Source organism: Fundulus heteroclitus, chromosome 6, assembly GCF_011125445.2.
Source record: "Fundulus heteroclitus isolate FHET01 chromosome 6, MU-UCD_Fhet_4.1, whole genome shotgun sequence".
NCBI classification, from domain to species: domain Eukaryota; kingdom Metazoa; phylum Chordata; class Actinopteri; order Cyprinodontiformes; family Fundulidae; genus Fundulus; species Fundulus heteroclitus.
Genome location: NC_046366.1, coordinates 25,104,957 through 25,117,926, shown reverse-complemented (window position 1 = coordinate 25,117,926; position 12,970 = coordinate 25,104,957). Strand labels below are relative to the sequence as shown.

At 40.0% G+C, this 12,970-nt stretch overlaps 2 protein-coding genes across 3 annotated transcripts in view; both read left to right on the top strand.

Moving 5' to 3' along the window:
- Positions 1-132: 132 nt before the first annotated feature.
- loxl5b (lysyl oxidase-like 5b) lies at positions 133-10,988 on the top strand. Of its 2 annotated transcripts, XM_036138410.1 has the most exons (8): positions 133-178; positions 887-1,517; positions 4,768-4,876; positions 5,274-5,411; positions 5,595-5,751; positions 7,360-7,455; positions 7,592-7,707; positions 10,904-10,988. In XM_036138410.1, exons 1-8 carry the CDS (start codon positions 155-157, stop codon positions 10,908-10,910), a joined length of 1,278 nt encoding a protein of 425 aa, XP_035994303.1. In that variant the 5' UTR covers positions 133-154; the 3' UTR covers positions 10,911-10,988. The 2 variants fall into 2 exon arrangements, with proteins under 2 accessions (XP_035994303.1, XP_012724956.2); XM_012869502.3 differs by lacking the exon at positions 133-178 and having other exon boundaries at positions 661-1,517.
- The window catches only part of LOC118563467 (protein-lysine 6-oxidase-like), a gene marked incomplete in the record, with an annotated part of 89,827 nt that continues 78,301 nt past the window's right edge, over positions 1,445-12,970 (top strand). Inside the window, 2 exon segments of the mRNA XM_036138413.1 lie at positions 1,445-1,517; positions 4,768-4,788.

Here is a 12,970-nt window from a genome sequence, read left to right as displayed (position 1 = left end):
GAAAAAAAAACAGCTTTCCTTTTGTGCTCATCATTATCTACCTTTTCAATGCCTCTTCAAAACGAGCACTTTGCTTTTTGTGTGCAGGTTATCTACACAGCAAAGGTTGAGTGAGATGTTCCTGCTGCAGCACCAGAGTTTGCAGAATGGGAAAATGAAGACATGCCGCCGCCTACTGGTGAATGCTTAAAACTGCGTCAAACCATGGCCACATCTGTAATCCGAACAGATCTGTCGGGAAAAGGTCTTCCACACATGAATAAATAAACTACAACATGATTCACCGCTCTAAATACTTTTGGAAATCGAGGTTCACCTCTGAAAATAAAGCCACATTAGCGGTTTTCTTATGTTTCGTGAAATATGCTACACTAAAAAATATGCACATATTTAGTTTTTTTTAGAGTTTTTTTTATTGTTATGGGAAGACTAAAGCTCAGGAGAAGTGAATGTATTAAAATAATCTGCCATTTCCCTCTTGGAAAATAACCAGACCTAAAGGCAGCATTTGGATGACTGCTGTTCACACCCGTGCGCAAAGTTTACCGAACAAACGTCCTTGTGTAACTGGACCTAACCACGGCAAGGGATGGGTTAAATTATCTTCCTGGGTTTTTGACTTAAAGGTAACTGGGTTGAATTGGACTACTCTGCAGTGACACGGTCCGTCCCTCCTTTCATTTTCAGCTGTTAAGTGGCATGGTGCTTACAAGAGAACTTAGACCGTGTCTTCGCTTTCTATCCTCTTCTGTCAGCTTTTGTGCACCTGACTTTTGTAAATATATATTTTAAACTAGTGGAGATCTCCAGTTTTATTGTCATGGCAAAGTGGTATATTGTATTATTATATCTCCTCCAAGTACTTCTTCCCTTCACCTTTGGACAGCAGCGCGCAGCGGCACCCTGGAGGCACCGCATCCAGTGGCAGAATAACGGGCAGGTTCACAGCTTGCTGAGCACCGGGTCAGAGTACCAGGCTCCGGTCCGGTCTGGCGGCCTGTCGAGGGTTTACCTGAGCAGCAGGAGGGAGGACGCTGCCAGGAATGTGCCGGGTGCGCACAGAGGAGCCGCTCCTGTAGGACATGTTGTGAGCTATGCAGACGCACAGCGCTTCAATTCCTCTTCAGCGGGCACTTTGAGAGACACGCTGGGCAGAAGAGAAGCTGCGCATCGCGGAGCATCCCATACCGTGCGAGGGGAGCCAGGGCTTGGCGCTTTACGCGCAGTGCCAGAGAGGATGCTTGTCTCCAGGCAACCGACGCAGACGGGTCGGTTGATCTCAGCGCATCCGCCAGTTCTGGAAAGCCAACCTGAGGCTCCCGCTCCTTTCCCAGTGTCGAGTGTGTATGCAACAAACGAAGCTGATGGAGAGGGCATGGTCAACGACGACCCCCGGAACCCGTTTAAAACGCACAGGAATTCGGTTTTCTACAACATGTACCCGACCAGAGGCAGATCCGTGGGCCGGACGCGCCATCCGCCCGGCACAGGGTACGGAACGAGGTTGTTCCAAAACGGTGAGTCTTAAAAAGTGTCCCTTTTGACTGGATAATAGTTCAGTAGGAGTAAAGACTAAGCTTGCTCTGAATGGGTCTGTATGTTTAACTCAAAGTAATGGGACCTTTCAAGTAAAGCAGTATAAATAAATAAAAATGGTTAATTACTGTTAAGCAACAGGTAAGAAGACTTTTGTGAATGTAACACGGGAAGTCGCCATTTACAGCTGCTTCTCAATAAAATGAAATACCATCAAAATAAATGTTTATTTAGTACTTATAATCTCAATTCATATAAAGATGTATGATACTCAGAGTGATATATATCAACCCTTTATTTCTGTTCATTTTTGGTTATTACTTACAGCTAAAAAACTTAAAGGTCAGTGTCTCTACAAAACTGAATAAAACAAAAACAAAAAAACTAAAAGTTATGGCCTACACAGTTTTGGATAAGACTGACTTGACTTTTCCATCACTGGCCCCTCTCTCACCTCTAAAGCTCATAGCTAAAGAAGCTGGCTGTGCACAGAGCGATGTCTCCGGGTACTATGGGAAATTTGAGTGGAAGGAAAGTGTTCTGCACATGTGCAAACTGTTTGTTCAGCACAAGCAGTTTGCACATGGTGCACAAGCATGGCTGTCGTCTTGAAAGGATCGTGAAGCATAACCCATTCAAGAATGTGGGACAGCTTTATAGACTGCAGCTGGAGTCAGCACTTTCAGAGCTACACAGACTCAGCGTATGTGTTGTGTTGAGTCACCCCAAAACCAATCAAAGCCAACATAAATACACCATGGAAAAAAATGCTTATCAACTAACACAACAGGAATAAGAAAATTATCGATTTTGCAGCTAATACAAGTTTTTTTTCCCATCATAACCTATGCAGCGTGTTGCTTTTTATTTCATCAACAGTTGTCAGCGAAAGCATCTTGTGGCTGTTGTAAAAGTGCTGTTCTATTTTGACGAGGAACTCTTTTATTTTTTGTAGCAGGAACCATGATAGTTTTGTAAGACTGACATTACAACTCTGCTTTTCTATTTCATTTACTGGGGCAAAAGCAAATCACCAGGGAACTAATTCCCCCCAGTATACTGTGTTATCGTCACAAACCTTCTGTAGCCTTTAAAGGACTTAATTTAGTTTTGCACATTATTCCTGGGAAATGATTCAAAGTTTTTCTCCGTCTCTCTTGTCTCTCCAAAAGCAGGAGAACAATAAAGTGTCTCACAGTTTCACCTTTCCATGGACTTTGTGGTGACTATATAAGTTGGGAAGTATATCCAAGCTGTCTGTTGAGTCACTGAAGGCAATTCTGAATGTGCAATCTAATTTCAAATGGTGCTTTTTGCAAAGACTTTCATGCTTATCTGTTGAGCAATCAAAAAAGTGATAAGTAGAATAGTGTAGAAATAACCTTCATTGTCCCTCAGAGGGGAAAGTCACATCTCAGCAGCAAAGTGAAAGACAAATGGAAGCTTGCAGATTCACACAAAGATAATAAGAAAACAAAAAAAAATATGTGTAAGAGACTGATGTGAATGCCAATTTTCAACATAAGATATGAAATACTGTGCAGTTATGGTTTGTTAAAGATAGTATGATCAAAAAACAAAGAAATGTGCAACTAAGAACAAGTGTCCTCCTTTTTTGCAAATCAAATTATGCTCACCCTAAGCTAGCGCTTGCTATTGCTGACAACCTGGCAACTAAATGACTAATTTTATCTTAAGGGAACAGTTTGATCCTCTAGTGTGAACTAAAGTCACTAACACAACCAAGATACTCCATCAATATTCTAATACGACTTAATTTCAGCATCTTACCCATTCTTATTTTATCTTGTGAAGGATGATGAAATAAGAAGCTAATTCACAAAAACCCCTAAGGTCTGTTACAAAACAAGTGAAATTCAGAAACATTCAGAAATGTACTACAGTCAATTCAGTTTAATTGTCTAAAAAACCCTAAATCCCAATCATTATAACACAGTCAAGTACACTTCATTATGTCGAAGGGAGGAAAGGTTTGCTATCTAAGGAACTGCAGCTGATTGCATCGACCTGTTAACTTTGCAGCAATACCTCAGACTGAATGTGCAAGTAGGAACAGTGGAAATATTTCCTTTTAACAAGGAGAAACCTTTACCAGCATCTGGCTCGGTTCCAGCGGTCATCTGCCACTATCCAGTGGAGGTTTAGGAAAACAGAGCAGACCCCCTAAAACAACACATAAGTACTGGTTCAGGAGTACTTTCTATGTGAAAGAGAAAGTAAATATTCAATAATAGCGGTAGAGTGGCTTCCTGTAGGGGAGAAAAACAGATAAACACAGAAACTCTTGGGCCAATAGGAAAATACATTGGAAGAAATTGCTTTGTCAAGGCTAAAGACAAGGTTAAATGCAAACAGGCACAGCCAAGTGCATCATCTGCAGAGAAAAAACACGGATGTATTGGCAGTGTTTGGTTAAAACCACCCAGTATCTGTCCTGACAACATGAACACAAGATTTGAATTTTTGACATAATCCAGAGGTTTTCTGTACATAATGCCATAGTAAATACTTAACCATATCTATATTTAAAGGTCGTCCCAAAAAATAGAATAATTAATATTCCAAAAAAAAAGTAAAAAACAAAGCAACTGGACTTGTTTTTCGTAGTTGAAGACATTTCGTAAGCCATTACAAGGCCTTTGTTTGGACAGTAGTATAAAGCTTGTTACTCCACATTACTCCAGACTTTTTGAATTGAGAAAGCTTCCTGGAGAGGAAGCGAAATGTCTTCAACTACGGAAAACAAGTCCAGTTGCTTTGTTTTTTTTTTTTTACTTTTTTTGGAACAACCATGACCTGGATAACTGAGAATCTTCACCAGCAGAATAATTAATAATACTTGCCGTATGCCTCCTTTAGGGAGTAACACCTGTTCAACATACGCTTGAAGATTTTTAACCTGTTATTTGATCAGGATTAATCTATTTAGTAAAACTGAGATCCAATACAGTAAGTTCCCAAATTGGATAAAACCATGATTGTCCTTTGAGTCCTCTAATTCTCTGAATATTTAAAAGACAATTTCCACAGCTATGATGTGAACTGAAAAAAAGGCCTTTGAATCAAACCAAGAACCAAAAGACTTAATAAAGAATGCGATAATTTATTTCTCATATTTACGCCAGCGTTTACTTCATAAACTGTTTGCAGCCTAAATATCCTGAAAGGATTAACAAACATTGCATTTTTCCTTCCAATTCTCTACCCCAGGACTGCCAGACCTCATTCCAGACCCCTATGCCATCCAAGCAGGGACTTATGTCCAGCGCATGCAGATGTACGCGCTACGCTGTGCTGCAGAGGAAAACTGTCTGGCTAGGTAAGATGTGTTTCCAAAGGCGATTCAGGTCTAGTACGCACACGGCCGCACGTAGGCACCGTAATTCAAACATGCACACACGAGACTTTCCTTTACTTCAACTCATGGAAGACTAACATCTCTGCTCCCAGCTTTAAGTTGTTATGAGAGTTTGGGGATTTATATATGTAAAGTTGTAAAAACAGTTTGATCTTCCTATGGAGGAGTGGTTGGCCAGCATTAAGTCCTGCCAAGACATAAATGTTCTGGGCTGATTTTTCCCAAAAGCATTGAGCTCACTTGGACAAATTATTTGTGCTTCAATACATTTAAGAAAGCTGCACCTGGGAGCCCAGCCAGCGGCAGCACGTTCCAGCACCTTCTTATCCCCTTTTTTCTCCTGTGTGTCCATCCAAAGGTCGGCGTATGCGCCCGGCGTTCGAGACATCGACTTCAGGGTGCTTCTGCGATTCCCTCAGAAAGTGAAGAACCAAGGGACTGCAGACTTTCTCCCTCTCAAGCCCAGATATCAGTGGGACTGGCACAGCTGCCATCAGTGAGTTTCCTCAGCGGTTAAAGTAGAAATAATGAAAATGAAGTAGTTCTGATCTGACGAGCCAGGAAAACTTCCCCGTGACCATAAAATATGGTCCTAACAACAAAACTGTGTCTCTAAATGCATTCCTGAAGGCTGCCAGGGAAAATAAAATGTTACTTTAGGTTCATTTTGCATCCTCAGGCATTACCACAGCATGGACGCCTTCAGTAACTACGACCTGCTGGACATGGTTTCTGGACGTAAAGTGGCCGAGGGGCACAAAGCCAGCTTCTGCCTGGAGGACACGGGCTGTGAGCCTGGAATCAGGCGGCGCTACGCATGCACATCTCACACACAGGTAGATCTGTACCAGCAACATCAATTGTCCAGTAGTGTCAGCCAAGACTTTACAGCTGTTATGATTTTTGCACAAACAGACACGTCCAGGTGGGCCTGACTGTTGGTCGCTATAAACGGACCTCCAGCTGCCCTCAAGCAGGTTTTCTGTCCAGCAATAGCCTAGTTGGTAAAACATTTTAATGATCTGCCCAATCCAAAAAAACATTTAAGCAGTATTTTTGTCCTATTGTGGTCAGAAAAGAGTGAAAACGCCTTTTAAAAGTAATCGTACCGCTTGAACTTGTTTACATTTTGTCAGGTTACACCCAAAACAGCTCCAGCACAGATGCTTTTTATTCTGATTTTTCCTCTAATCTTACATCAACTCAAAGCAGCTCACAGATTTTAATAGGAATGGAAAGGAAATAAAATAAAGAAAAAAAAAGCTAAATCTCCAACGTGTGGTATCTATATTTGGGGTTTGTTGGAGGAAATTGTGAAAGAAACAGCATCGCAGAGCTCAAGGAACACAGAATAAATATCAGAGATAAAGTTGTAGAATAGTTTAAAGCAGGTTGATGTCATAAAACAATAGCCTTTATGGTTTGCCATAAGCCATGATCGGGGAAACGTGCAAGAAGCTGCTCCAGTCAAAAGAGACCAAAACTGAACTTTTGGCTAACAAGCTAAACTCCACAGGGCCGGAAAACCAAACTTATACATCAGCCTTTTCAAACCAATCCCATTGTGAAACATGGGGGTAGCTGCATTATGCTCTGGGGAGGCTTTTCTTCGGCAAGGACACTGAAACTAGTTTGAGTTCATGGGCAGATGAATGGAGAACCCTATGCTTGTTCTACATTCAAAGCAGTTCTGGAAGAAAACCTGCTAGAGGCTGCAAAGGACTTTAGACTGGGACATAGGTTCATCTTCTAGCTGGATAATAACACCAAACATATAGAGTTACAATAGGATGGTTTAGACCCAAATCCAGTTTAAAACTTGTGGCTAGACCTGAAAATTGTCAACTGAGCTGCAGCAATTTTAAAGGAGGAATAGGGGTAAAGAATTTGACCTGTTTGTAGAGGCAAACCCTGAAAGACAAAACCTTCTCCTACAAAGTATTAACTGAGGGGCACTGAATGCAAATGTATTTCAGATTTTAACCTGTACAAATTCTTAAAACCATGCATCATTTTCCTTTCACTGCACAATCATATGTTCCTCGTCTGTGGCATAAGATCAAACAAATTACACAAACGTTTGTGTTAGACAATCTGCATCGTAAAGTATGAAAAGTGCATCAAAGCACCATGTTCAACCACAGGGAGCTCACTGGTGCACACTTAAGACACTTTAGTTTTTCTCAAATCTGTCAGAGTACCTTTTTTATGTTTTTAGCAGCCTAAACTTAGCCAACATAAAGACGAAACATTCTTAAAAGATGAGAGTATCTCTTGACTGAGCTCTGTGATCCTGCTCCGCTTATTCGGTGTTTCCCTATAAAACTTTTCTTCCAATAACTTTTTGTGTAGCCTAAACCCTGCAGATGAAGCTCCCAGAGGAAAACAGTACTCAGAGGTTTACAGTTTTAAAGGCAGTAGAGTTGATGGGTTTGTACTTTCAGGGACTGAGCCCAGGATGCCACGACACTTACGCCGCCAACATCGACTGTCAGTGGATTGACATCACCGACGTCCCTCCAGGAAACTACATCTTACAGGTGATGGGTTTGGATTTATTTTTCCAAGCGCCAATGATCAGAATTAATATTTTAGTTGAATTCACAAACATGACCTGTATATTTAAAATTTGGCTGCAGTGAAGCTTAAGTTTTTGTCGTTGTTTGCTTCACGAAGGTTACAGTCAATCCCAGTTTCCACGTCCTGGAATCTGACTTCACCAACAACGTTGTGAGGTGCGAGATCATATACACGGGCGTTTATGTTCAGACACGTGGCTGTCGAATAACAAGGTACTATAAAAATACTTTAAAGACCTTTCTGTGATGAAAAGATTAACGTGCTATACATGTAATTACACAATTTATTTTTCTTTTACATTGAATGAAGGAAAAACTCAATTAATCTGAAATGAAAAAGATTTGTTTGACTGCCAAAATCACTGGTTTATTTCACAAGTTGCTTAATTATTTTTTGCCTGTTAGCATCGAAGAAAAACTGAGCTACATAGATGATTTTAAAAAAAAATCTGCACAGAGTCAAACGTATACGGGCTCAACTATGTATTCATCCATTTAAAAAACGACGTTGATATAAATTATTGGATCACTGTCTTGTTTGAAAACCCACTGGCTGTCATGATTTCATTAACTTTGAATTTGAGTTCTGGGTCTGGTGGTCTTACATTTGCCCCCGTTTTATTTAAATTATAAGTAAATGATTTGGAGGTAGTCCTCTATGGCGTAAGACAGCTGTCAAAAAGATGTATGCATAATTCTATCCATTTGTATTCATATTTGTATGCAAATAAAAATTCTGCACACAAAATTCTGCTGTCATATACATCAGTCTGAAAAGTTGTGCAAGTTAGGACTACAACAACCTGTGTCGTAATTTCAACACTTGCCTACTCATACCAACAAACTGAAATTCATGTCCACAGCAGTGAAGACTTTCAAAATAAGACTTGCATTCACAAGACTTTGGACTCACAGCTTTTAGATTCAAACTCACATAAAAACAATCCTAACACGGCACAATTTCTCAGAGTCTCATATATGACGGCAGAATTTTGAGTACAATATTTTAACAGACATATGAATACGAACGCAAACAGCTGGAATCATGAACACATCTTTTTGACAGCTGTCTTACTCCATACTCTTCCTTCCTCATTCTTCAAACTTTGAGCAGCACATTTCAGCAGCAAGGCAGTTCAAAGTGTTTTACATCAGGAAAACATAAAAACATCATGCACAGATCAAAAGAGTCACTGGTTGTGAGACCAGTAACAAGTGAAAATCAACATATCAATACACATCAAATATGTTGGTCAGTGTTCCTGTTATTATATCTGAACAGGTGGTTGTTCAATCTTTATTTAAAGGAACTCAGCGTTTCGTCTGATTTGCAGTTTTTTGGAAGTTTGTTCCAGATTTGTGGAGCATAGGGACTAAATGTTGCTTCTCCATGTTTAGTTCTGGTTCTGGCTAGGCAGAGTAGACCAGAGCCAGAAGATCAGAGTGGTCTGGAGGATTGATGCAGCAACAACAGGTCTTCATTGTATTTAGGTGCTAAGATGTTCAGTGATTTATAAGCTAACAGAAGTATTTTAAAGTCTATTCTCTGAGCTACACAGAGCTAACCTGACTCCGCCAAGATGGATTTGCTCCGCATATCCATCTGGAAACCTTCCGTTGAAGTAATTTTGGGAAGGGGCGAAAATACTGGTTAGCTGATTGGCCTATGTTGGTGATAGACGGGCCAAATAAACCAATCAGATCAACGAAGCATATGACGTACTAACAGCGACGACGAAAACACAACCACAAGCTCTTGCCAAAACCAGTCGGGAGAAGAGCAAAAACATCTTTTCCTCTGAGAAAAGCCTCCAGAGCAGTATTTTGCTCTTCTTTCAGCAAAGAAATACTCTATAATTATCTATAATAATCTCTAATTCTGATAAAACTTGCTCGATAGCCACGCTAACGCTAGCTTCATCGGCTGAAGCCGCCATGTTCTTTAGACTGAACTGTCGCGCTTGTCGTTGCGTCACACCTCAACCCGCCTCAAAGCCAACGCTGATTGGACGTTCGTTTGGTGAACTGCTCTAAATTTTCTTTAACGGAAAGTAGCCAGACTGATCTGCGAGTGAAACCTTGAAAGCTCACGAGATCAGGATGGTCTCACAAGGCTAACACAGAGCCAGTGCAAGGACTTAAGAACTGGGGTGATGTTCTTTATCTTCCTGGTTTTGGTGAGGACACCAGCAGCAGCGTTCTGCAGCTGTCTGATTGATTTGTTGGGTAGACCTGTGAAAACACCATTGCAGTAACATAAGCATTGCACCAGCACCACAGACTGAAAGTCCCACAGTGTGACACTGTCAACACCATGCTTGTTCACCATGATTTCTTGTCATTGTAGACTTAACTAAAATTGTCTGCTGTTCTGATGACCCGGATAACCGAGAATTTGCACAAACAGCCTCCAATTTAAGCCTGTTGCCCATAGCTAAGAATGTGTTTCTGATCTGAACATAAAGCTCTTCACTAAAAGTCATGTTGTTTCTGCTTGGGAACAGCTGCAGATTTCCGTCTAGCTTGGAAGTGTTGAGTTTGAAAGGTGGTCATCACCTTCTCGCTCTGTTGGGATGTAAAACTGGCATAGGTGAGGACAGCGATGCAGATGTTCCAGCAGTTCCACGTTCGTTGCAGACTGGAGCTTTGCTGTTTTCTTAATTGTCTGTGAATATTTTAATCAATGTTCCTTTATCTGAGCATCACAGTTTGGGTCTTCTTCTGAAACAAAGTACCGACTTGTACTTGAACTGGTGATCTTGGATTGGGCTGATGTTTGGAAATTACACCAACATATTGTACTTTTCCCTAGTTGTGCACATTTATATATTTTTTCTCTGATCTTCATTGAGTTGTCTGGACTTGGACCCATATTTCTGAGTATTTGTTAATCCAATAAATGCAGGCAAATAAATAATCTTTATTCTAGGAAAGAGAAAGTATCTGCTCCACTAAGGAACGATTGCTAATAACCGGTTCTGGTCTTGAGAAGTAAAACAACAGTCTGCAACCTTCAGCCTCAGTTATTAAAGGATCTAGTTTAACTTTTGTATATATTTAGGTCTGGGTGCATCATTTTGATGTTGTGTTGATTACAGAATTTACACAATATATATTAGTTTCTGCAACCAAAAAAAACTATTTTTTTAAAAAAACTTACATTTTAAAAATTGTTATTGTTGCAGAACAATAATTAAAAAACACACACACACACACACACACACACACACACACACACACACACACACACACACACACACACACACACACACACACACACACACACACAAAATGCCCCATATTCCTAAAACATTTTTACCCATTATGAATATGTAAAGTGCAGTGGTGTCTATATTTGTGTACACACAGACTTTGTTGTATTAATCATGTGTTTCTGTTTGTACTTCAGGTCTTGAATATCCTAAACTCCTGCATCAGCTGCCGGATGTCTGCAGCAGAACGTCTGCTCTGTACTGGATTCTGATATTGAAACAGAAAAATGGCCACTGGTGAAGTTTGCATGGTAGATCTAAATTTAAGGAAAAAAAAATCCTCTATCAGTAATTTGTGTAAAATTTTGTGAATAAAACTAGTGAGTTCATAAGAATCGCTTACTTATGCATTTCCAAAGATCTGCCATGATTTATTGCATACAGTTTGAAAATCCAAGTACTGTCACCTGCTTTTCAGATATTGTTTAATTGCTTTAAATCTTTGTTTTGTTGCTTTGTTCTTAGCCCTGTCCCATTCTTGTTTAGCTCTGCTTGGAGTTACGTGCACAGCGTTAGTTGGATACTTTAACTGGTGTCAATGAAACCTGTGGAAAGTTCTTAAAACCAGCAGCATTTTGGTCGGGCTCCATCTTCCAGGCTGGACGACTGTCAAGAGAACGTTGTTTAGTCTGAACCCAACGCCGGTGAAAACAATCTTAGAACCCTCCAAGATCCGTCCACAGATATGCAGTTTGGTTTATTTAAAAAGCTGCATGCATCAGAGTGCTGAAACAACTTCTGAGTGTTAATTCTGGCATATGCTGCACAAACATGGCAGCCTGGTGGTGGATGCGGGATCTACCAAAAGTAGCTGTGATAATGAAGGAATGTCCGGTTTAAACAGAGTAACTCAATACTTTTAGGGAATATCAGATTTTTTCGGTAGAATCACTTCACTGTTTCTCTTGAGACTTTTCTCAGTACAGAAAACACACGACATCCTGGAACTTTTTCCTTTAAACCTCACATCTGATTTATCATTTACTTGTGCAGGTACAGTCAGAAATTTACATACACCCATCATCATCATGCCTGTGATTTATTTGGGCTTTTGATTATTTATTAAAACTGTTCGGTAAATAACATAGATTAGTAGATCCACAACACAAACATTTGTGTTATGTGTGAGCACCAAAAAAAAAAAGGCGTGGCACATTGCACAGGATTAAAAATTATTGTGACGTCGAACTTTGTGTGCAAGTTTAGCGTGTTTTACAGTTTTGATCCAGGACCCAGTCCAGTTGATTGGTCAATATGAGGATTACTGTACTGGGATGCTTACAAAAGAAACTGCAAAATCTGCAGTAGTGTTTAAAACAATAATAGTAGGCACAAATTTGAAACAGATATTAATTTACCCATAAAAAAAAATACATACAGCCACTGATATACCGCATACATAAACCTCCACTAGCACTTGGATAAACCTTTCTTAGCAAGTTGCACCTTGATCACAGCCTTGTTGTTGATATTAAAGAGGCCCAGCATAATACTAGATTTATTCATTTCACGTCCATAGCTGCAAATTTTCATTGCAACTGAAGGTGAAGCTGATAATTTACCTAGTTATTTGATCAAAACCAAAACATCTAAGATCATCGGCCTATGAGGGCTGGAGTTGGACAGCCGTGGTGTCAATTTTAAGGAGGAAGGTTTTTTTTCACGGTCATCACCCTCTCAGTCAGTGTTCTTGAGGTGTTCCTAGTCAGTGTGACTAGTTTCCTTATAGAATATTCACAAACGACAGTTTGGATCAGATGGTTGATACTCTGAAATGAATAAATTAGGCTAGCATTAAGCCTCTGGATTAGCCCAGACCTCTGATCTACAGAAAATATATGAACCAGGACACCCAACCTATTATGCCTATCAGGAAAAGTGGACAGACATCCATGCAGAACTGCACCAGAAGCTTTTTGGCTACAAATAAGTTAGATTAGGTTCTAGTTTGATGGGGGCATCCACCAAATATTAGTATATTGTATAGGTATATTTGAGTCTGACTTTAACCAAGCATGGATTAAAGAGAATCCATACATTCAAACATGTGCACCCAATTTTTGGTTTAAAAAATGAAACAAAGCACTAGTGTTTAATTATTTTATCTCTCAAAAAGAACTGCTCAAATAAATCTTTAAAAGGCCCAAATTAAAGACGTTCATGGGATTACTGAGTGACCGTGAATCTTCTTGACTGAAATACAT